Source organism: Mustela lutreola, chromosome 3 (genome assembly GCF_030435805.1).
Source record: "Mustela lutreola isolate mMusLut2 chromosome 3, mMusLut2.pri, whole genome shotgun sequence".
Taxonomy (NCBI): Eukaryota; Metazoa; Chordata; class Mammalia; order Carnivora; family Mustelidae; genus Mustela; species Mustela lutreola.
Genome location: NC_081292.1, coordinates 58803211 through 58828768, shown reverse-complemented (window position 1 = coordinate 58828768; position 25558 = coordinate 58803211). Strand labels below are relative to the sequence as shown.

The 25558-nt window shown below is 36.1% G+C and overlaps 1 protein-coding gene across 1 annotated transcript; it reads right to left on the bottom strand.

Moving 5' to 3' along the window:
- Positions 1-968: 968 nt before the first annotated feature.
- LOC131828049 (large ribosomal subunit protein eL39-like) lies at positions 969-1312 on the bottom strand. The gene has a single exon (XM_059168919.1). It carries the CDS (start codon positions 1284-1286, stop codon positions 1131-1133), a length of 156 nt encoding a protein of 51 aa, XP_059024902.1. The 5' UTR covers positions 1287-1312; the 3' UTR covers positions 969-1130.
- Positions 1313-25558: the final 24246 nt, after the last annotated feature.

Genomic DNA, 25558 nt, shown 5'->3' with positions numbered 1-25558 from the left:
GTAAGTTCAGCTTAAAACGAGGCAGAAACAGCAGGGAAATAAGAAAATTGTGAAGTTTTCTCATTTTTTTAAGAAGTTTTCTAATTTTATTAAGTTGTTAAACATATTGCCCAATGAGAACTCTATATTATCAGAAAAATCAAGACTGAGAAGGCAGAAATAATTTTTTCATAGGGATAAAAGTACTTACCGTTTTCCACAGCTCACCCTCCATGTCAAAAGTTCTTGATAATTTTCCAGAATGTTCTTCAGATAGATTTTTCTGTTTTTATACAATCACATTTTACCTCAGATCCAATTGTTCAGGGTCCAACTTCTTGTGTTCTAAATGAGTACTTCATTAGCTTCAGGATAAAATCTCATTTCGCATGAATATTACCTTCAGAGTTAAAATCAAAGACATATGAATACTAGAAATTCTATAGTTTAGAACAAAAGTCCATCTGATCCAGAGTGTATATTAGAACCAAGAAATTATTGTAATAGTGGTCACTTTTCAAATCCTTCAGTTGAAACATGGACTCATGTTATATAAGAATTCTTAAGTTCCCTTAGAATATGTCTAATATCCACACCAGTGGCAAAGGGGACAGATTGAAAAGAAATTAGAAATGATCTTGGATATCTCATCTTGAGCTATAAAAACACATAACAATAAGATTATCTCAAGCATTGCATGACTCTTATCAGATATTGAGGCAAATTTTTGAGTTGCAAACATTTATAAAACATAACTCTCCCAACTTTGTTTGGGAAAGATGTTCATAGAAGTTCTGATTATTCCAGTTTGAGCTACACATGGGCTCTGTGAAGAACAAACCTGGTCCTGGGGTAGAGGGGTTGAAATCACACCCACCAATATAGGACAGACTATATATTTACTCATTTATATGCTTCTTTCTTTCTTTCTTTTTTTTTTTTTTTTAACAGCTCAATGGCCTCACGTTTATTACCAAATTAACCCACTGGTGCAGAGCTATAGTAACAGAAAAATCTTTTGCTGATAAATGGTATCTATTGGCCAGGCAGAAAGGTGTTTACAGGGTGATGGAATAGAACACATGATCCTCAAGTAGCTTAATTAAATACGTGGTGCCAATTAGGTGTGTCATCGCGTGATGTGGGACGCCTTAGAGACCCAGCTTGGTTCTCCTCCAGTGCCTCCTCTTGGAGTTGTACCTGATTTTATTATCAGTTTTCATCTGAATCCACTGGGGAATGGGACGATTCTGCTTTTGTTTCTTGGCCAGGAATCGCTTGATCCTGAAAGTCTTGTGAGAAGACATGGTCAATTAACAGCACGCAGCACACAGGATGGCGGCGAAAACTATATGCTTATTTCTTATCTTTATACTTGAAAACGTTCCCATTGGAGCAGGGGCTTTATCTGCCTTGTTCACTACTAGAGATGATCTCCCAGTATATATAGCAGGTGTTTCACAGCTATTGCTTAAAATAATAGATATGCTGATTTTTCACTTAGGAACTCAAATTCTCTGCTTCTCTACCTCTTTTCTACTGCCAAGGTTTACTTTTGTTTTCATTAGCATGTTCCTCCCATTCTACATTGTAAACAAAAATTAAGAGTTGTCAATAGACACTTCACTCAATGAATGAACTATTTAGATCCTTTACTAGCACATTGTTTTCTAGGTCATGAGGAAAATTCACTACTCCCCTAGAGAAGCTTCTGATTGGTGCCAGGACTATGTCATTTTCTTGGACGTATGTGAAATAGATTGCATCTTCTTCCTTATGAAGGACATTCTCAGTTCAAATCATGGACTTTGCATAACTGTGACTCTCACTATGACCTCCTGAGAGCCTTGTTCTTAGTAACATGGAACCGTTTTGTGGCCCTTTCCAAGACTAGGAATTCTTCCACTGACCTTCCACTGTTCAACCCAGAACTAAACTTATTCCCTCCTTTTGTCTATATTCAATGTCTACTATTTAATTATTTTTGTAAAACCGCTTACTTATTTCAGGAAGTATTTTCTGATAGTCTCAGTGTGTCATTTTAGATGTCTCATTGAACTCTACTAGCACCTATCAAATGGTATTTTTTGCTTTTCAGTGATGTTATTTAGGTATATTTCTCATCATTATAATGGAGTCTGTGAGAATGATATCTGCTTAGCTTTTGTGAATGGACAACATCTATGATCTCATAGAGCTTAGATTCTAGTGGGGGTTGATAAGCAGATAAATCAAGTTGTAAGGAAGAAAGATAACATATTGAGAGGGCTTCACAATGAATGAAAATGAAGTACCACAATGATGAGGGTCCTGTAAGTGATCAGAGAGGTGGCGTTTGAGTTCAGATCTGAATGACGTTGATAAACCAGCTCTCTGCAATTCAAGTTCTCTCAGGTTCAGGGAACAGACCTTCTTCAGAAACACACGTGGTGATAGGAAAACTTAAAAAAAAAAAAAAATGTTGTGTGACTGGTGCACCTCAGGTGGGAAGGAGAGTGAACTAGTAGGAAGTGTGAGGATAACAGGAACCAGATTATGCATGCTTGTGTAAACAAGACAGACTATGAATTTTATTCTGAGCGAAGGGAAGCATCCCTAGGGTCCCCTGCAATGGAATATGCAATCAGATTTGGTTTCTTAATTCCCACCTTCCTGACATGCATCCTTCACTCCTTTCTCCTTTCTCTTTTCTTCCTCTGTTTTCTCCTCCTCCTCCATCCTCCCTCCGACTGTCGCTCCCTCCCTCCTGTCCCTCCTCCCCTTTCCCTCTCTCTTTCACTCCCTTCTCCCTTCTCTCTCCCCTACCTTTCTCCCTACATTTCCTTCCTCTTTTTATTTATTTTTGTCTGTTTATTTTGTAAGCATTCTGACAGCTCTGTGGGGGACGGAATGGGCAGAAGGCTTCTGCAGGCTGCCTTCATGTTCCTCCATTGGTTTCTGGTCTATAGTAGCACTTAGTGCAGTAAAAATATTGAAAGACTAGAACAATAAGAGGATCTTATAAAGACTGTTTAAACAACAGCACGTGAATGTTTGTCTTCTTCACTTGCCACGTGCCCTTTCAGCTATACCAGATACTAAAAATTACATGCAACGTGTGCTATTCTGTGTGTTTCCACCCAACAAAATGCTCCAAGGGGACGTCGATTTTTGTCTGCTTAGTATAGTGGTATATTCCAAGTGCCTGGGAAAGTTTGTGGCACACATTGAAGGCTCAATAAGTAATAATTGAATTCCCAAGTAATTGTTTTTGTTCTTTACCTTTCTGGACCTTCTTTCCACTTGCTTCTGACAATTTCTCTAATTGACCAAATGGGGCTGAAGTGGTACCAAGGATGGGAAGACTATTGAAAGTGTGTCCCTGCCTCCTACCCCATGACATTTCCTGACAATGTTACATCAAGTCTTCTGGTGTCCTTTGCATTTGTGTATTAATATTTCCATCAGCTGAGGTAGCAATGAATATGTTTATTTTTCATAGTGTTTGGTTTTTTGTTTTTAATTCAATAACCATTATTTTTTTCTTTATTTTTATTTTGACATCCTTTCCACAGATATCTCTGTTCTTTTTTCTGAGATTCTTCTCTTAAACTTTTTTTTTTTTCTCTACTCTAGCTGAGGTCAGTGGCTATAGAAGGACTTAATTAGTTCTGTGTTTTCACCAGGAAGCCCCTTCCAGAGGCAGTGATCACAGAGAAAAACCAAGGCTTCATTGGGTAATATGTTTCATTCTATCTAGAGCCTTGCTAAAAAAAAAAAAAAAAAAACCACTGGTTAATACTGTAATTCTAACTTTAATCTCAGGCGACCATCAAATCAACTACCGTAAGATGTTTGCAGATCAAGGGATGTAGCTGCAGTGATGATTTAGGAGATAAATTATTCAAGGAAGCTATGTATTTAAGCAATTAACCCTAAAAGATTTTTATCTTAAAATAGTGACACCTACAATGTGCTTACTATATGTAGGGTATTATGTTCATAATGAGTAGGTGTGTATGTATCTGTAGGACAGAAGAAGAGAGAATTAAAAAATTGAAATACAAGAAATTTATCTGTGGAGAAATATTCATTGAATTGAATTTCTGTAACAACTGGTGCAAATTGAGGGTGGAATTATTCAGCCTTTCAGAGAGGAATTAAGAGTTTATTTGACGACAATAAGTTAAGAAGTAGATCATGAAGGGACTCCCCAAGAGAACTGGTAGATAACCAGTTTTTTTTGTTTTATTTAAATTCAATTAGCCAACATAGGGCCATTTTAAAAAAAAGATTTGTTTATTTATTTGAAAGTGAGAGCACATGAGTGGGGGGAGGGGCAGAAGGAGAGAAGAAAGAAAATCCTCAATCAGATACCCAGTGAGCACAGAGCCCAATGCAGGCCTGGATCCCAGGACCGTGAGAGCATGACTTTAGCCAAAATCAAGAGTTGGATGATTAAGTGACCGAGCCACCCAAGTGCCCCAGTAACCAATTTTTATAAGCCACATGACTATACATGAGATGTATTGGGAGGTCCTACTGGGCAGGAGGTGAGCAAAAATCTGATGGAATGAAATATGTGGAACATAGGTAACAATCTGGGGAGAGGGTCTGGCCCATGCCAGGAAGGGGTCAGCTGGTTTTAAATCAGTAAGACCAACAGTTTGAACTTGAGTTCAACTCCAGCTAAAGTCACTGCTTAGGGCCACCATGTTGATAGAAGAGGATGTAATAGCAGGAGGATTAATTCATCCAAACTATTGAGATGCTCCCCTTCCTCACACACACACCCTATAAGAATACTAGAAATCATTTTAGGAAAAGTGAGGCAGAAGAGCTGATGGAGAGGATGGGCACTAGTCCAGGCAAACATCTGAAATAAACACTGGGAATGAAGGTAGGAATCCAGTCAGAGAGAATGATCCTAATTATAGTTTGGATCAGACAGAGAAACCATAGTTGATGCTCCAGGTAATCTAAGATTGAATTCTTGTCAGGACAACTGTTTTATGGATAGTTATTTTGGAAATAGTAGACTAGCCCCACATATCTGATCAGTTCTAACTTACATCAGAATAGTGCACTGCCTTTAATCATTATCATTTCCGATGAATAGGACTGCAGTACACAGAGCCTGCCATCTGAGCAAAAGGTTGATATTTGACGTGCTAAGGGACTGTTGTAGAATTCACAACAATTGAAGCTATAATGTCTCCTGTGTTACTGTTGAATTATATTCCATGCTGTGAATACACTGTTATTTTACTCATTTCACTGATGGACATTTGGCATCTTTATTATTATTATTATTGAGAATAATGCTCCTCTGAAGACCCTTTTACATGCTTCCTTGGACACATGTGAAATATTTTCTACTAAGCTGAGAATCAAATTGCTGGCTTACAGGTTTTGCATATTTTTGCCTCAAAAAATAATGCCAGATTCTTTCCAAAGTGGTCATCCAACTTGTACTCCCAACAAAAGTAATGCATGAGTCCCTATTGATCCCCATTCCTGCCTATACTTCGTAGTGACAGATCCTTAATTATTTTTTTCTAATCTAGTAACTATGTAATTGTATCTCATTAGCATTTAATTTACATTCCCCTGGTTATTCTACCTACCTTATTAGTATTAGAATTAGGTTGAGTATCCTACAGTGTTTTTGTGTATGTGTCATAAAGATATCCTCCTATATTTTATTTTAAAAATTTATAAGATTTACCTTTCATATTTGAGCCCTTGATCCTTTCAGTTATCTGTAATTTTTATTTTACGGACTTTTCAAATTCCAGAATAAAATATCTCAAAGAATGAAACTTTGAAATTCAAAGACAATGTCAATAAGTCCTTATCAAATCTTCTAATATGTCAGTCATTCCTACATTATGTGTGCAAAATGGCATCTAGCCAAGTTTCATTGTTTGCAGTGACAGGGAGCTCTTCATTTCAACTGTGATAAAATTATTCTTGAAGATTAGCTATTCATCTCTATAATTCCCCAAAATTAGCTAGAGTTTTTATTTTTGGAGAAACCTCAAAAAAGACCATGGTAAATTGCAAACAGACCCTGATCTTTCACACTTCCCTGTGTCTACTTCCCTTGCATCTTTTCCCATCAAGGGATGGGGACTATTTCTTACCCTAAGTCTGGGTTGACCTTGTGACTCAGTTTGACAGACAGAAAGCACCAGAAGTGTACCAATTCTGAGCCTTGGCATCAAGAGGCTTTGCAGGCATTGCCGTACTAGAAGAAGAAATACAAGTTAGTATGTTGGAAGATTAGAGACTGCCTGGAGCCAAAATAAATCATCCCAGTTGAGCCATCCTATAGACCACAGCCCAGAGCAGACCGAAGAGCTAATTGTTGACACATGAAGAATTGCAGTGATGATCACCTGAAACCAGGACTGCCCACCTGAAACCAGCCTGAATCGACTGACAGAATTGAAAGTTAAATAAATCATTGTTTTAAGCCTTCCTGGTATCAAGACAAATTCCTTTCTATGTGGAATCCTTACCTGTACTACAAAAAACAATACTATGGTGATTTTATTTATAAAGTACCATTTGATTTAATAACAGTAATTACAGATACTAATGTGTATTCATGTCACCATGATGTCTTTGAATGAATCACATAAATGTCAACTATGCAATTCATGAATCAATGTCAAAATAAAATACCACAGTAATAATAAAAGTAAACTAGAGTTCTGCAGATAAGAGGCAAAGAACACATTCAAAAGCAGTCACATGTACACTGAATGTATAGAATGACTTAAAGCTATAGACTAGAAATTCAGGGATTCTTATGTAATTCCAAAACTAACCCTATGAGGTAGGTAAAACTGTTACCACCATTTTACGTTGGGGTCAACCCAGGCTTAAAGAGATTTAGTAATGTATAAAAGTTCACAGAGCTAAGAAGTAGGGAGAGCACAGGTCAAATGCCAAGTCTCTGATTCCAAAGCCTGTGGTCTTCGCTACTGTGCCAGAGATTCTCAGTCCTGGCCGCACATTAGAATCATTTGGGGGAAACTTAAAAACGCCAATTATCAGGCCCCTCTTTCCCAGAAAACTCAAAACAGTATCTCCGGAGATCTGCAGGAAGTGGGCTGGTTTTGTTTGTTTGTTTGTTCGTTTGTTCCTTTGTTTTTGTTGTTGAACTCCTCAAAAGGATATAAATATGAAAAACTAGAGTTCAGCTCCATTGTATTATGCTTTGTACTTACCACTAATCCTTAATGGAGCCTAGATGGTCTTGCATAGCTTAATCCCTGCCCATCTCCAGACTCATCTTGCACCATTATTCCACCCATGAATTATTAGGATTAATCAAATACAGCTTTCATCTCTTTAGACTCATCAGCTGTGAGATGGATTTAGAATTCACACAAGGATCGTTGAATCATGTTGATGTCACACTTAAATTTACTGCAAACTTGCTTATGTAACCTCAAACGAGTCCTTTCATCCCACAAAGCCACAACATCCTCATGGACCCAGTGAATTTGGAGCTATTTCTTGTCCAAGACCTCACAGTATTTTAAAAGTGTGATTCTAAAAAGAGTCTATAATATATGGGGATTTTTAATTGTCAGTAGACCAGCAGCTTACTGCTGAAAGCAATCAAGTAAGAAGTCAAGAATCAGTGAATTTTCTGTATTTCACTGCCATCTATTGGATTTCATCTGTATCTAAAATCTTTTGGCTTTTTTTTTTTTTTTCCCTTTCAGGTTTCCCACATACAGGTCAATTTACATTAAACAGTCCTGTGTACTTTGAAGATGAAGGATTGTGTCCTTTGAATAAAATGAGATTTCCCTAGCCAATTGGAATGACTAAATATTCTACTCAGGAAATATCTAGGGACTTCCATTCTTACTACTCATAATAGTTATAAGTTTCATTCAATATGCAGGACTAAGATAAAAATGATAGGATTATTTTTAAAAAACCCATACCAGCCAAGGTTCTTCCACTCCAAGATTGAGATGAAATGTACCAATGAGGTATTTGTACTATTTAGGCTATTAATACTTAAGACAGACTTGCCAATATTGGCAGATGGGTTTTTATTTTGGATAAAGATGTAGGTAAGGGGAAAGAAATATGAACACTGGAAGGGACCCGAATCTTGAGAAACCATTTTTGGAAAACACTGCATACAGGTTTTCATATGTGCTAGTTTACTTCAATAACCATCTCTCAAATAATTTGAGAGGTGTCATACAGCAGGAACCCATCATCTCTCCTAGAAGATGTAGGTTCATGACCCTCCCAGGAGCTTCCTGGGTATATTAAAACCATCCCCTATACACAGAGGGCAGGGGAGATCAAAGAAATAGGCAGGCCACTCCAGGTTGGTAGGTGGCAGTTTTAATAATAGCAAAGGGAAATTACATATGACGCTTGCCTTTGGTGGTGGCAAGATGAATGGATCACTGTACTCACCTTCCAAAGTTTATAAAGAGGTCCTAATTGGGCTCAGTCATATATACCATGAAGGCATTTCAAGATCACATCACCATCTCAAGGCTGTGTTCTTAGAGCAGCCTCTGGGAGCGGGAAAGGCCAGTGGAACGCACAATCCAAGGACAGTGGAGCCAGTAAGGAGTCAGAATGCCTGGGTCCAGCTCACAGCTCAATCCACAGTCATGCCTTTTTTTTTTTTTTTTGGGAATATTTTATTTATTTATTTGACAGATGGAGATCACAAGTAGGCAGAGAGGCAGGCAGAGAGAGAGACAGGGAAGCAGGCTCCCTCCTGAGCAGAGAACCTGATGTGGGGCTTGATTCCAGGACCCTGGGATCACGACCTGAGCCAAAGGGAGAGGCCTTAACCCATTGAACCACTCAAGGGCCCCTCCTTTTTTTTAATCACATTCCCCAATAGAAAACAAACAAAAGAATTTTTTTATTCTGTTGATGCACATTCTTTAAAATTATGATACATTCTGAGAAGAAATCATTTATACTTAGTTGAGGATAGATTATAGTTAATATTCAGAATCAACTTTCCAGGCATTTTATTAAAAACTCAAACATTAATTGAAAGACTTTTAGAGTGAACATTTATCCATAACCTAGATTTAATCCTTAATATTTTACTACATTTTCCTTACATACCTCCATCCTTCTAGCCAACATTAATCTATCTCATTTTCCACATTCTATTGATGCAGATGTCAGAACGCTTCTCCCTAAATACTTTAGCATTCATTGGAGTTCAATTAACTGGAGTTCAATTTCTTGTTTAAAATTATATAAATTTATGCATAAAACATACAAATGTTAAGTCAAATTTGTTAAGTTCTGACTAATGAATACACCAGGGTAATCCTATTCCTATCAAGATACAGAACACTATGATAATGCCAGAAAATTCCCTCACCTCTTTTCCCGTCAGTCCCCAATCTTTACCCCCAAAGGAAATCACTCTTCTCATTTTTCCATCAAACATTGGTTATACATTGTTTTGTAGACTTTCATATAGAGATATGCGGCACATGATCCTTATATACTGTTCATTTCACTCAGCATGGTTTGGGCACTCCTTCATGTTTGTTTGGTGTATCAGTAGTTGTTTCCCATTTTATGGCTGAGGGCCATTCATTTGTGTGACTCTATCAGTTAGTTTATACATTTTCCTGTTGATGGACACAGGTTGTTTCCAATTGAAGATGTTTTGACTAGAGCTACTAAGACTATTCTTATACAAAACTTTTTGTGAAAATGTGGTTTTATTTTTCTTAAGTAACTAAGAGTGAAATTACTAGTTTTAGGGGAGGTTTAATGTTGGTTTTATGAGCTACTGTCAGATTTTCCTAAAGTATTTGTATCATTTTATATATCTACCAACAGTGTACAATTTCTCTTAAACATTGTCAGCATTTGGTATTGTCAGTCTTTTAAATTTTAGCCATTCTGTTTGTATGCAATGATACTCATCATGGTTTTAGCTTTGGTTTTGTGTCTAGCTTTAGCTTTGGTGTCTAGTGATATTGAGCACTTAAGTGTCTGCTGACTCTTCATATACCTTCTTTTGTGAAGGGTGACCTAATCATTTACCCATTTTTATTTGTTATATTTACCTATTATTAAGTGGTCTGTGTTTTAAAATATAAATATATATTGTATATAGTTAAAATATATATTTAATATATATAAGTGTATATATATATATATATATATATATATACACTCTTATACAAGTGTGTATGTGTATTTGGTATAGTTTTTTGTTATGTATACATTAAATGGATATTTTGTCCTGAGGTATGGATTATATATTTATTTTCTTAAGACTTGTTCCGTAGGGGCACCTGGGTGGCTCAGTGGGTTAAAACCTCTGCCTTCCGCTCAGGACATGATCCCAGAGTCCTGGGATCAGGCTGTGCATCAGGCTTTCTGCTCAGTGGGGAGCCTGCTTTCTCCTCTCTCTCTGCCTGCTTCTCTGCTTACTTGTGATCTCTGTCTGTCAAATAAATAAATAAAATCTTAAAAAAAAAAAAAACTTTCTGTTGAGCAGAAATTTAAAATGTTAATGGACTCTAATTTGTCATCTTAAAATACTATTCTAAGAAAGAGACTTTTTGACTATCACCTTAATTAGGGTTCATTTTGGCTTGAAGAGCTCCTTTCAATATGTCAAAAAGGCGAGTCTAGTGGTGGTATATTCCCTCGAAATTTTTTTTTTTTTTTTTTTTTTTTTTGCTTAGGAGGGCTTTTATTTCTCCTTCATATCTGAAGGATAACATTGGTGAACAGAGTATTCTTGGCTGACTGTTTTATCTTTCACTATTTTGAATATTGTCATTTCACTCCTTCCTGGCCTCTAGAGTTTCTCCTGAGAAATCTGCTTATAGCTTGGCAGAAGCACCTTTGCAGGTTAGTGGGTTCCCCACCCACCCAGCTGCCTTTAAAATTCTTTATCATTGACTTTTGATAGCCTAAGTATAATTTTTTTTGCATTGAGATAATAAGGTGTTCTATTTACTTCATGCACATGTATGTCCAGTTCCTTCCCCAGTTCTAGGAAGTTCTTGGCTATTATTTCTTTAAATACCCACTCTGCTCCCTCCTGCCTCTCTTCTTCTCCGGTGTACCCATTAATCTTATATTGGCTCATCTGAGTGAGTCTGAGAGTTCTTATAGAGTTTCTTCACTTTAAAAAAAAATCTTGGAGTGGAGTCTTTTGGGTTTTCCACATATAGTATCATATCATCTGCGAAGAGTGATAATTTAACTTCTTCTTTGCCGATTTGGATGCCTTTAATTTCCTTTTGTTGTCTGATTGCTGAAGCTAGGACCTCTAGTACTATGTTGAATAGCAGTGGTGATAATGGACATCCCTGCCGTGTTCCTGACCTTAGCGGAAAAGCTTTCAGTTTTTCTCCATTGAGAATGATATTTGCGGTGGGTTTTTCATAGATGGCTTTGATGATATTGAGGTATGTGCCCTCTATCCCTACACTTTGAAGAGTTTTGATCAGGAAGGGATGCTGTACTTTGTCAAATGCTTTTTCAGCATCTATTGAGAGTATCATATGGTTCTTGTTCTTTCTTTTATTGATGTGTTGTATTACATTGACTGATTTGCGGATGTTGAACCAACCTTGCAGCCCTGGAATAAATCCTACTTGGTCGTGGTGAATAATCTTTTTAATGTACTGTTGAATCCTAGTGGCTAGTATTTTGTTGAGTATTTTCGCATCTGTGTTCATCAAGGATATTGGTCTATAGCTCTCTTTTTTGGTGGGATCCTTGTCTGGTTTTGGGATCAAGGTGATGCTGGCCTCATAAAATGAGTTTGGAAGTTTTCCTTCCATTTCTATTTTTTGGAACAGTTTTAGGAGAATAGGAATTAGTTCTTCTTTAAATGTTTGGTAGAATTCCCCCGGGAAGCCGTCTGGCCCTGGGCTTTTGTTTGTTTGGAGATTTTTAATGACAGTTTCAATCTCCTTACTGGTTATGGGTCTGTTCAGGCTTTCTATTTCTTCCTGGTTCAGTTGTGGTAGTTTATATGTTTCTAGGAATGCATCCATTTCTTCCAGATTGTCAAATTTGTTGGCGTAGAGTTGCTCATAGTATGTTCTTATAATAGTTTGTATTTCTTTGGTGTTAGCTGTGATCTCTCCTCTTTCATTCATGATTTTATTTATTTGGGTCCTTTCTCTTTTCTTTTTGATAAGTTGGGCCAGGGGTTTATCAATTTTATTAATTCTTTCAAAGAACCAGCTCCTAGTTTCGTTGATTTGTTCTATTGTTTTTTTGGTTTCTATTTCATTGATTTCTGCTCTGATCTTTATGATTTCTCTTCTCCTGCTGGGCTTAGGGTTTCTTTCTTGTTCTTTCTCCAGCTCCTTTAGATGTAGGGTTAGATTGTGTACCTGAGACCTTTCTTGTTTCTTGAGAAAGGCTTGTACCGCTATATATTTTCCTCTCAGGACTGCCTTTGTTGTGTCCCACAGATTTTGAACCGTTGTATTTTCATTATCATTTGTTTCCATGATTTTTTTCAATTCTTCTTTAATTTCCCGGTTGACCCATTCATTTAGAAGGATGCTGTTTAGTCTCCATGTATTTTGGTTCTTTTCAAACTTCCTTTTGTGGTTGAGTTCTAGCTTTAGAGCATTGTGGTCTGAAAATATGCAGGAAATGATACCAATCTTTTGATACCGGTTGAGTCCTGATTTAGGACCGAGGATGTGATCTATTCTGGAGAATGTTCCATGTGCACTAGAGAAGAATGTGTATTCTGTTGCTTTGGGATGAAATGTTCTGAATATATCTGTGATGTCCATCTGGTCCAGTGTGTCGTTTAAGGCCTTTATTTCCTTGCTGATCTTTTGCTTGGATGATCTGTCCATTTCAGTGAACTTATACAGGAATTCAGTAAAGTGTCAGGATATAAAATCAATGCACAGAAATCAGTTGCATTTCTCTACACCAACAGCAAGACAGAAGAAAGTGAAATTAAGGAGTCAATCCCATTTACAATTGCACCCAAAACCATAAGATACCTAGGAATAAACCTAACCAAAGAGACACAGAATCTATACTCAGAAAACTATAAAGTACTCATGAAAGAAATTGAGGAAGACACAAAGAAATGGAAAAATGTTCCATGCTCCTGGATTGGAAGAATAAATATTGTGAAAATGTCTATGCTACCTAAAGCAATCTACACATTTAATGCAATTCCTATCAAAGTACCATCCATCTTTTTCAAAGAAATGGAACAAATAATGCTAAAATTTATATGGAACCAGAAAAGACCTCGAATAGCCAAAGGGATATTGAAAAAGAAAGCCAACGTTGGTGGCATCACAATTCCGGACTTCAAGCTCTATTACAAAGCTGTCATCATCAAGACAGCATGGTACTGGCACAAAAACAGACCCATAGATCAATGGAACAGAATAGAGAGCCCAGAAATAGACCCTCAACTCTATGGTCAACTAATCTTCGACAAAGCAGGGACGAATGTCCAATGGAAAAAAGACAGCCTCTTCAATAAGTGGTGCTGGGAAAATTGGACAGCCACATGCAGAAAAATGAAATTGGACCATTTCCTTACACCACACACAAAAATAGACTCAAAATGGATGAAGGACCTCAATGTGCGAAAGGAATCCATCAAAATCCTTGAGGAGAACACAGGCAGCAACCTCTTCGACCTCAGCCGCAGCAACATCTTCCTAGGAACAACGCCAAAGGCAAGGGAAGCAAGGGCAAAAATGAACTATTGGGATTTCATCAAGATCAAAAGCTTTTGCACAGCAAAGGAAACAGTTAACAAAATCAAAAGACAACTGACAGAATGGGAGAAGATATTTGCAAACGACATATCAGATAAAGGACTAGTGTCCAGAATCTATAAAGAACTTAGCAAACTCAACACCCAAAGAACAAATAATCCAATCAAGAAATGGGCAGAGGACATGAACAGACATTTCTGCAAAGAAGACATCCAGATGGCCAACAGACACATGAAAAAGTGCTCCATATCACTCGGCATCAGGGAAATACAAATCAAAACCACAATGCGATATCACCTCACAACAGTCAGAATGGCTAAAATCAACAAGTCAGGAAATGACAGATGCTGGAGAGGATGCGGAGAAAGGGGAACCCTCCTACACTGTTGGTGGGAATGCAAGCTGGTGCAACCTCTCTGGAAAACAGCATGGAGGTTCCTCAAAATGTTGAAAATAGAACTGCCCTATGACTCAGCAATTGCACTATTGGGTATTTACCCTAAAGATACAAACGTAGTGATCCAAAGGGGCACGTGTACTCGAATGTTTATAGCAGCAATGTCCACAATAGCCAAACTATGGAAAGAACCTAGATGTCCATCAACAGATGAATGGATCAAGAATGTGGTATATATACACAATGGAATACTATGCAGCCATCAAAAGAAATGAAATCTTGCCATTTGTGACAACATGGATGGAACTAGAGCATATCATGCTTAGCGAAATAAGTCAGGCAGAGAAAGACAACTATCATATGATCTCCCTGATATGAGGAAGTGGTGATGCAACATGGGGGCTCAAGTGGGTACGAGAAGAATAAATGAAAGAAGATGGGATTGGGAGGGAGACAAAACATAAGTGACTCTTAATCTCACAAAACAAACTGAGGGTTGCTGGTGGGAGGGGGTTTGGGAGAAGGGGGTGGGATTATGGACATTGGGGAGGGTATGTGCTTTGGTGAGTGCTGTGAAGTGTGTAAACCTGGTGATTCACAGACCTGTACCCCTGGGGATAAAAATATATGTTTATAAAAAATAAAAAATATTAAAAAAAAATCTTAATACTCTCTCCTTTTCCACCTGAATCATTTCTATAGTCCTAGCATTGAGCTCCCCTATTCTCTCTTCCAGCTGATCTGCTGCTCTATTTCCAATGCTTTCTAATGCATTCTCCAGCCCATTTATTGAGTTCTCTATCTCCAGAATCTCTGTTTTGTTCTTTTGAAGAATTTCAATCTCTTTGGTAAATACTCCTTCTGTTCGTTAAGTTTATTCCTGAGTTTTCTTATAGCTTGTTGAATTTGCACAAAAAGCGACTTTGAATTCTCCATTAGTTAGATTGCAATATTACATGTCTTTGTGTCTGATTGCTGGAAAATTGTCCTTTTCTTTTTGTGATTCCATATTACTGTAATTTTTCATGGCATTTGATGAAAAGAGACTATTGCAGCATTGGAAATAGCAAATACCTTCATTATTAAAGGTAATAAGACTGTTTATTTTGATTCTGACAGCTGATATATATAGGAGTCTTTCCTTTGTTTATCTAGGAGGAGGAATTAGAGTAACATGTTTCGATTTATCCTAACAGAGCTAACTTTCTAAGGTTGGGAGCCACATATTTAAAAAAAAAAAAAAAAGTGTTTAAAGCTGGCAGAGAAAATAAAAGGGAGGATATGGTAGCAGAGTAAGGGAAGTACTTAGCACTTGAGGATTAAGGTGTGCCCACAGCCTGGAAGGGACATTCTTGAGTGGGGAGCTCTCAGAGACCCATGGGTGGTCCTTTGGCCACATCCCCAATAGGAAAGTCTTTGTTTCAGTGCCCTTGTGTGCATATTTCACTTTCCCTTCCTTCCTCCAAGTCACTACTGTGACAGAGGCCACTATCCTCCATATCTTCCAGTTGGCTTCTGTGTTCCTTTGATATACTTTCATCAACATAATATGTATTTATTACAATATATGTAGCATATATGTCATATATACTAACCCATATATATATGTATACATATATATATGCTGTGTTCATAGTAATATACACAATAGTATATATTACTACATATATAATATATAGTAATATATATAGTAATAAATGTAATAAAATTTGTGTAAAATATTTATGAAGAAATCTATAAAATTGTACTTAAAATCACTGAAGTAAAACTTGTAAGAGAGTACTCGGTATTATGAAGTTACCAATTCTTTCAAGTTCATTCAATCCACATAAAAATATAACATTTTTTATGTAAATGTAAAAACTGATTTTAAAATTCTTATTACAACAGATGGCCAAAATTTTTCAGGAAAATGTTGAAGAAGAGGTGCTTCCTCTATTAGAGACTACGACATTAAAAGTAGTAGTAATTAAAACTGTGATATTTATAAGAGAAAGGCAAATAAACCAATGGAATAGAAAAGAAATTAATAAACAGATCCATACATATATATGTCAAAGATGATATTGTAAGAGTGGGGAAAGGTTTAAGGTATCAATACTTTCTAGTCATATTACATAATTGAGTATGAAAAATAAAAATTTTAAATGTTTAGAAAAATGTTGACAATCTTGTTTATAACCTTGAGATAGACCCCAAAGCACAAACCACAAAGGAAAAGATAGATAAATTGATTTGTTCAAAATATGAAAACATCTATACATTGAAGACATTACTAATTATGTTTAAAACATGACAAATAGGATAAAATATTTACTGTGTTTGTTAAATGGCTAAAGTATTAGTTTTTTTTCTTATACATAAAGAACTCCTAAACATCATTCAAGAAAACACAAACCTCAATAGAATATGCCAAAAGTCACATATGAATATAATGCCCAACCTTAACAGTAACTGCTTGCTTTTAAAATAAGAAAACAATGTTCAGAAATTCCAAATATTAGTATTCTTTGAGGAAAGAAAGTTTCTATGGCTGATGAGAGTGTAAATTGCTAAAACTCTTTGGAAATTGATTTGCTCAGCTATAGAAATGTTGAATTCACTAAACCAATGCTCTTCCACTTCTAAGAATTTATACTGGAAAATTTTTGCCTGTGCCCAGAAGGCATGTAAAAGAATAGTCATTGTTGTATTTCTCATAAAAATAAAAATCTGGAAACAATCTAAATGCCCACCACAGAAGAAAAAAATGTATGGTTATTCCTGAAATGGGAAACAATGTAACAGTTAAAAGGAGTGAACTAGAGCTGCAGGTATCAGCAGAGAGATATGTTAAGAATAGAATTTGTAAAAAGAAAAGCAGGCTACTCAAAGATATGTACAGTGTAGCACAACTTGTGAAAAATTATACCTGATAAAACAATACCCTGTATTATATTTAGAGGCATACATAAGTGTATAAATGGTGAAAGTCAGATTTGAGAGCTATATTTTAGAATTGTGGTTGCCCCTGAGGAATGAAGGAAGGGATAGAGTTGGTAAGCCTAGAAACAGAACATCATAGAAATTTTGTGTAATTATTTTTTTTCAAGAAAAGGAAGAAATAAAAGATGTTTTCTCTATTTTAATAAAGTCACTTTTAATTGCATAGTGAAGCAGTGCTCTTTCATTTTTCACTTAAACAGAGTAAACAATGAAATCAGAGGCAAAAGCACATGCGCTGCTAATAAGAAATCTCCCAAGGCAAGCTAAGGTCATGTCTTTCAATAACTTGAACAAATAAGCAGATGAATGGGCCAGCTGTGCCTGAGGTGAAGCAAAGCAGCTGGTGGATGTGGGAAACTGGATGCACTCTGAGAAACACATGCAGGAGCGATAGATCATTGAATGGACAAGACAACTCCTAAGTCAGGCTTTGTAAAAATAGGTAGAGATAGTTACAAAATAACCTCCTTATTCTGAAAAAAGAAAATCAATTTATTTAGAAAATAACTCTATCTAATCAGCCCCATAACTCCATATCTATTTGGCCAAATAAAGCCTTTAACCATCTGGTTCTAATTTTTCCTGTCTGCCAAACTTTCTCAGTTCTCCTACTAGAGGCATAGCAGGAGATGACCTTGAAGCCCAACAGCATATTGCTCTTTTTTATTAGATCCCTGTGTCACAGAAACCTTCTTATAGAACTCATTGATCACGTGATTACTTCTGTGAAGGCAGACGGGGGACCACCAAAAATGTGTTGGGAGTTGCTGGTAGTAGGTTGATTAAAAAACAAACCCACAACAAAACAACAGTTTTCCATTCCCCCCCTCCCCTGTCTGTCTCGTCTGTCTATCTCTCTCTCTCCATGTCAGTATCATCAGCAGAACAATTCCTTCTTGTGAAATTCTAAAAAATATAAAGCTGATTCCCAGGACTTCAAACATCACTATGAAAAGTGAGAACTCCCATTTAAGACAATGATTACTAAATGGAAGTTAAAAAAAAAAAAATGCTATGAGTCGTGTATAGCCTCCTGTTGTTTAAAGCTGAAAGAAGATCTCATAAACTTGCCAAGGAAAATAACATTGGCATAAATAATGTTTTTACTCTTGTGCCACTGCACGGATCTCCTTCTATAATTTTCTTGTTACAGAATCTTTGCAAGTAAATTCATAAATGTTTGCAGCAATGCAAAACAAGTTGGTTTCTTGCATCTGCAGCAAAATCCTGTGGATTATTTGAGAATTACGTTCATTTGATTCAAGTCAGCCTAATTAATCAGGCTATACTTTTATTTTCATTCTCATCTTTTTCAAAGGGCCTTGGTCAAGACCTAACGAACTCATACCACCCCACCCTACTAAGGATTTGTCCTTTGGTTATGATGATTCAAAATGAGATTGTTTATTCCATTACAAGTAAGCACACTGTGGAGTCACCAATAGTCCCTAATGTAGTGGTAAGGAGGCATGCTATCCAGACTACACTTATTACTGTGAAGTTATCTTTGTATAGTATGTCCATAGAGGTTAATTTCTGGTACTCTTCTCTTCTTCATCTGTATTCTCTGCCTTGGTGATCTCATCATATACGAACAGTATTAAATGTTATGTATATTCTAATAAGCTCAAAATATATATCTCTCTCCTAGAACTCTCTCCTGAAATTTTGATTAATTCACCTGCCACCACTTTGATGTGATTCTGAAATTTAATATTTTTATAAATGAGCATCTACTATTTCCCTCCAAACTCCTTTACCTTTCACCTTCCCACTCTGTTGACCCCATCATGGAAGTTGTTCACAACTGTGGGCTTCTTTTGGACCCCTCTTCCCTGCACACCCTACCTCTAAGCTTCCAGGAAAATCTCTTGACTTCACCATTGAAATATACCCCAAATCTGACAACTATTGCTAAACTTGTTCAGTTTAGAAGTGACTTGTTGTCACTTCTAAAGCTAAGTTTTCTACAGCTCTTTCCTAATACATCCCTGAGCTCCTACCTGTCTGCCTACAGTCCTTTTTGGCAGAGCTGTTAGAGTGGACCATTTAGTATCTAAGCCCTATCATGTTACTTCTTTCAGGAAGCTGCATTATCTCTTATTTCCCTCAGGGTAAAGCCAAAGTCCTACAAAGCTCACAGGGCACTCATTATATGGCCTCTCTTTCATGTATTGCCTTTCCCTCCTGATGTTGCTTCACGTGTGCTTTTTCTTAGGACATTTCCTCTGGTTGTTCCCAGTACCTATGTGGACTCCCTTTTACACAAATGTCCATTAGAGTAATCTTTCACCTCCTTAAATTCTTCGTGAAATCTCACCTTCTCAATGAGATTCACTTTATTTGCTTATTAAAATTACAACTTGCTCCATGACCAGTATAGCTAGTTTTCCTCTCCCTCATTTTTTTCATGAAATGTCATAGAATCTACTTATTTATTATATTATTTAATATCTGTGTCATTTATTTTTTAAGGTTTATTTATTTATTTATTTGGCGGGGAGAGAGAGACTGAGACAAAGAAAGCATGAGCAGGGCAGAGGGAGAGGGACAAGCAGACTCCTGGCTGAGCAGGGAACATGTTGCGGGGCTCAATCTCAGGATTCTGGCATCATGACTTGAGCTGAAGGCAGACAATTAACCAACTGAGCCCACAAGTGTCCCTGTATCATATATTCTAGGGTATGATATTTTTGAAAGTAGTTAACTTTATCTTTTTCATTCACTGATGTATCTCTAGGTAACTAAAATAGTACCTGGTATATGGTAGAGACTCAGTAATTATTTGATAAATAAACGAGTGAATAATTCTCTATATCCTGGTGCTCTCAATAAAGTAAATATTTCTGTCACTAATTCTATAGGTCATCTGGCTCTATAATTGTCCAATATCCAGCAATCTGCCCTTTAACCTCAAACCTCAAGTAGATACCTATTAATGGAGAATAATTACAAACAAATATATAATTAGGATTAGACAATAGAGAGAGGTAGAATAGCTGAATAGTATGGGAATTTACCTTACCTACAAACACATGGATATAATTTGAGAAGCCGGGGGTAGGGTCTCTGACTAAAATCGTCTCTTTCTCATTTTACAATTTCAATTATATTTACTCGTCTCTTTACATCTATGTAAACACACATTTTTACATGTTTCTTATATGCCATGCTTACATAGAGTGCCACTTTTTCAGAGAGCTATCATCTAACTATGTGACCCAGTGAAGGAAAGAAATCAATAGGAGTACCTGTTATATGGCAGATGCTTTGACATCTTAATTACTCCTCACCATAGACAATGGAGATTTTACTTATTTTGCCTCTTTTATGAGAGGAAAAGTAAGGTACGGACAAGTAGTTAATAAGTAGAATGGAGTGCTATGATCTTAAGTCAAACGTCTGACTCCAAGAGCAAAAAGTCTCATAGACTCCATTTACTATCCTCCCCATTCTACCGCCTAATTCCTTTCTCACTCCCTTTGGAATAATGTTGCAATAGAAAGTAACAAATGGTTACTTTGTTTTATTTAGCCATTTTATGTCAACCACACTATCAGTAAAACCTTTTATGAAATGTTGTATTTGTTAACTCTTTGGTACTCTTTGTTTCCCACTATAACTAATAACTCATCCTCTAGGAGAATTCACACTGAAATGAATATTACCTCATGCATGATTCAAAAATACATCAGAGAATGTGAAAAAAAAAAAAGATTATTATGGTATCTCAGTTGGGAATAGGTTTCTTTTAAATTTGAGGATACAATTCTGAATACCAGCCTGTCCTGAACTGAGAAAAAAGAATCAAAGTCAAGTAAAATTTGTGATCAAAATAAAAATCTACAATGGAAGTTTCAAAAGGAAAATCAGGCTCATATTAATGAATAGCACACCACTTTCCTATAAATAATCATTAGATGGAAGTCTTCAAAATTTAAGTTATAGAGGGGTGCCTGGGTGGCTCAGTGGGTTATGTCTCTGCCTTCAGCTCAGGTCATGATCTCAGGGTCCTGGGAGGAAGCCCCATGTCGGGCTCTCCGCTCAGCGGGGAGCCTGCTTCAGCCTCTCTGCCTACTTGTGATCTCTGACTCTCTGTCAAATAAGTTTTAAAAAATTTAAGTTATAGGAAGGTAAATTATAAAGCTAATCATCTTATCAGTTTTCAGAAACTTCCTTAGTCATGTCTAAGTGATAGTGAGTTCCCTCTTACTCTTCCAGGTGAAATGAAAAAAAAAAAAAAAAAAGACCTACTTTGATTGCTGAATTTGAAAACATTTTAAAATGTCTATTAAGTACTACACACTTTGTCCAAATAAAAAATCCTCCATAAATTTTCTCTAGGTCCTGCACACATCTTCTAAGATTTAAGCAAGTAATTTGTCCAGTCATCCAAATAATTATAGAGCATCTTTAAAACATTTCTTGTTTTTGCTTTTTAACATTCACATAAACCTAAATTTTATTTTTTTTTAAGATTTTATTTATTTATTTTGACAGAGAGAGATCACAAGTAGGCAGAGAGGCAGGCAGAAAGAGAGAGAGAGGAGGAAGCAGGCTCCCTGCTGAGCAGAGAGCCCGATGTGGGACTCGATCCCAGGACCCTGAGATCATGACCTGAGCTGAAGGCAGCGGCTTAACCCACTGAGCCACCCAGGCACCCTAAACCTAAATTTTAAATCAAATTATTCTAAATATTAGAAGAAATTACCTTATAATTTTTCCTACTTTTGCCAGTATTTTTACCAATTTGTGACTATTTGAGAAGGTTGTATTAGTTGACATTATCTGTGATGATGGTATAAAAAAGTAGTAGAAGGCAGCCTTGGCTTCTTCTGACTATTACAATTTTACCAACCCCCTTATCTTTTCTCAGTACCTAACTAGACTACATTTTGCATACTCCTTTGTAGTCAGGTGAGATCATATAAATGAATGGTATATGGGCAGAAATAATGTACATCATTACCGAGACTGGTCCCAAAAAACTTCCCCAGTGATCTTCCTTATTCTTTCTCTTATCTGATCTAAGGGTAGAGGCCAAAAGTTCTGATTCTTTAGCGGATGCGTTGAGGCAAAAAAAAAAAAAAAAAAAAAAAGAAGAAGAAGAAGAAGATTCTGATTCTTGAGTCAACCCTTAGAGGAGCTGCCTAGTAGTACTGCCAGGCTAAGAACTTTTCTTAGTAAGTCACTAAAATTTGGGGACTGTTTATTACAGTAATTACCTTATCCTTATTTTTACACTATTATTTTAATGAGAATGATACTAATCCAAACTCCTGAACAGTTTTGGTTGTTGGTTTGAAATAGAATTTTCTAAACCATCCTCTGATTCCTGTTATATTAATAACTTTATAAGTCTAAAATCAACCTGAAATTTATGAAATAACTTTAAAAATATATTAGGATTATCATATTTTTTTCAGCTTCCTTATTTGTAATGAATTATACCCATAAATTAGTCAGTGTTCAATCACACCAGATTCCTAGAATAAAACTTGCCTGACCTTAGTGAATGGTTATGTTAATACATTGTTGAATTCAATTTGCTAAATTTTATTTTGGATTTTTGAATCACAAGTCATCAGTAATATTGATGTATTATCTTTAATTTTTCCATTTTTACTCCCCCCCTTTTTCAACTACTTTTTTGTATATTTTGAGGATTTCTGTGTATTTCCAGGGGTATATTAGCTTTATACATGTCTTCAGAGAAAAAAAATCTACTTTTTGTGGATCTTTCAAATAGAATATGTATATTTATCACCTGAAAGCTTAAAAGAATTTTACATTAAAATCACCTTGCACCCATATTTTTTGTGGGGGTGCAGTGGTGGTATTTGGCAACTATCTTAGCTCCTCTTATGATCATTTGCTATTCAAATATTCTACCTCTGGTCAATTTTAGGTCCTTTTGATTCCTCTGAAAACTATCCATTTTTGTAATTAAGACATCATTTGTCAATTCTACTGATTTTGTCCCTTCGATTTTTGAATTTATGACTTGAAGTCAAAACAATCTCATGGCCAGGTCTCAATGACATGCACAAAATCATTAAAAACAACATATTCTAAACAAAACCTGTTTGGACTTTTTTTTTTTTTAAGACTTTTTAAAATTGATGTTAAAAGGGTAGTACTAAATCTGAAAGTCAAATACTCTTCAGCAGAATAGATTCTCAACAAATATTTACCAAATAAATAAATGAATGGGGCCTAAATCACTACTGCCCATATCCTCTTGGATATTTTTCAGCAGCTGCTTGAAAGTTGGAGAAGAAAGTTATTTCAGTTTAGTGAATTTCAAATTATATCAAAAAGCAACAAAACATGGTTCTTCAGGAATATGGAAGTTCTATAGTAGAAGGTCAACTTAAATAAAAAGAGTCCACTCTTTAATTGTGTCCAAAACCTAGGATTTGTGAGATAATTTTCTATTAGCTTAACTTTTTCCAATTATCAGATGTTGTCTTCATATATTTATTGAACATTTTCTTATTCATAAAATATAGTTTTTTAAAATATCTCCTTCCTAGTAAAAATACCTTATTAGAAGAAGTTGGGAATAGTCCGGTGGCCTGCTTGCAATTCTTTTATACACTTTAGAAAAATAAAGCCTAATTCAAACATAGTATGGAAAATTAAATGATTAGAGATATCAACTTGAGGAATGAAGCATAAATCTTCAACATGTTTTAGAAATATAAATTTTTTTGTTCACACTATTGCATCATTTAACACCTGTAGGGAAATCTAATATTTGTAGCAAATATTTCAACCTTTCAACATTTTGCGCCAAGGACACAATTCCTTTTTTTTTTTTTTTAAGATTTTATTTATTTATTTGACAGACAGAGATCACAGTAGGCAGAGAGAGAGGAGGAAGCAGGCTCCCTGCTGAGCAGAGAGCCCGAAGTGGGGCTCAATCCCAGGACCCTGAGATCATGACCTAAGCAGAAGGCAGAGGCTTTAACCCACTGAGCCACCCAGGTGCCCCAAGGACATGCTTTTTTAATACTTCAAACATATGTCTAGATTCTGATTGAGGTGACGGTGGTGAAAACATAGTGGCTTCATGGATGCCTATTGATCTACCATGTTGACCCATTCCAGTTCCTCTCATTACTATCCCTTAGCCTATGGGTAGCAAGTGTACCTTTTGACAAAACAGAGTATGCTGAGACTGACTTTCCTTCCACGCCCTGAGGAAAGAGAGGCTACCCTATTTTCCATTAAACAGGGGAGGCAATTGTTACTATGACAGGATCAAGGAGTTCTTTCTCTCTTTATTCATGAAAAGAAAAAGAGAGAGAAAGAATAAGCTTCATGCATACGTAGGTTAGTGTCCAATTTTAATACATCGTTCAGCAATGGCAAGATAGCACTTGGTCCCCGTCTTCTAAAATAATATTCAACATATTTCCCACTATAAATTTCTTGCTCCCTCTGTCAGAAAAGTAAAACACTATTCCAGTGGCTGCATATAAATTCATGGATCTAATTCCGTATTTCAAAACTCTTAAATTTTCCCCAGATGAACATGTTGTCAAACAATTCCTAAAACTCATGATTAACTTAGGAAAGGACAACAAATAGGTTTTGGAAATATATTTTCTTTGAAATGTAATGAAAAGACAACTACATATGAGAGCCTATGATCTTGGCTTGAAGCTGTGGGTGTTTGCACAGTGAGTAAAAGACCTTGCAATCTGTATATATATTCATTATAAATGAAAGGAAATTTTCCAGATTATTTGCTCATATTCAATGATAGATAAGTACACTTAAGTGCAGGACTCATTAGTTTACTTGAAAATTAAAGCTTTCCTTGAGGTTATTGATTTATAGAGACTTCTACAATTCTGTTTCTTTTTCTTTTTCTCCCAAAGCATTGGAATAGATTCTGGAGAAGCTTTTCTTTGGGTACATCTTGTCAGGTAAACTTAGACTTTAAAAATCTCTTGAAAAAAGTTAAAATCAGAGAAGTAGAGAGTAGAGTGGTGGTTACCAGCAGCTGGCAGGAATGAGGGAAATGGGGAGATATTGGTAAAGGTTACAAAGTTGCAATTATGTAGAATGAATAAATCTAGAGATCTAATGTGCAGGAATGATGACTATGCTTAATAATACTGTTTTAAACACTAGATAATGCTAACCGAGTGGGTTTCAGGTATACTCATCACACACAATAAGTGGTTACATGTGAGGAGTTGATATTAGATTACTTAATTAGCTTGACTATAGTAATCATCTCATTATGTATATCAAATCACCCTTTTGTATACTTAGATATATAAATTTTTATTAAAATATGTAAGTACCTAAAAAAAAAAAAAACTTGCAAAAAATTTAAATAGGGGCCCCTGGGTGCTCAATCAGTTAAAAGTCTGCCTTCAGCTCAGGTCATGATCCTGGGGTCCTGGGATCTGGCCCCTTTATCGGGCTCCCT

Excerpts from the sequence above, each read along its gene's own strand:
- LOC131828049 (XM_059168919.1), bottom strand. The coding sequence starts at position 1,286 with ATGTCTTCTCACAAGACTTTCAGGATCAAGCGATTCCTGGCCAAGAAA.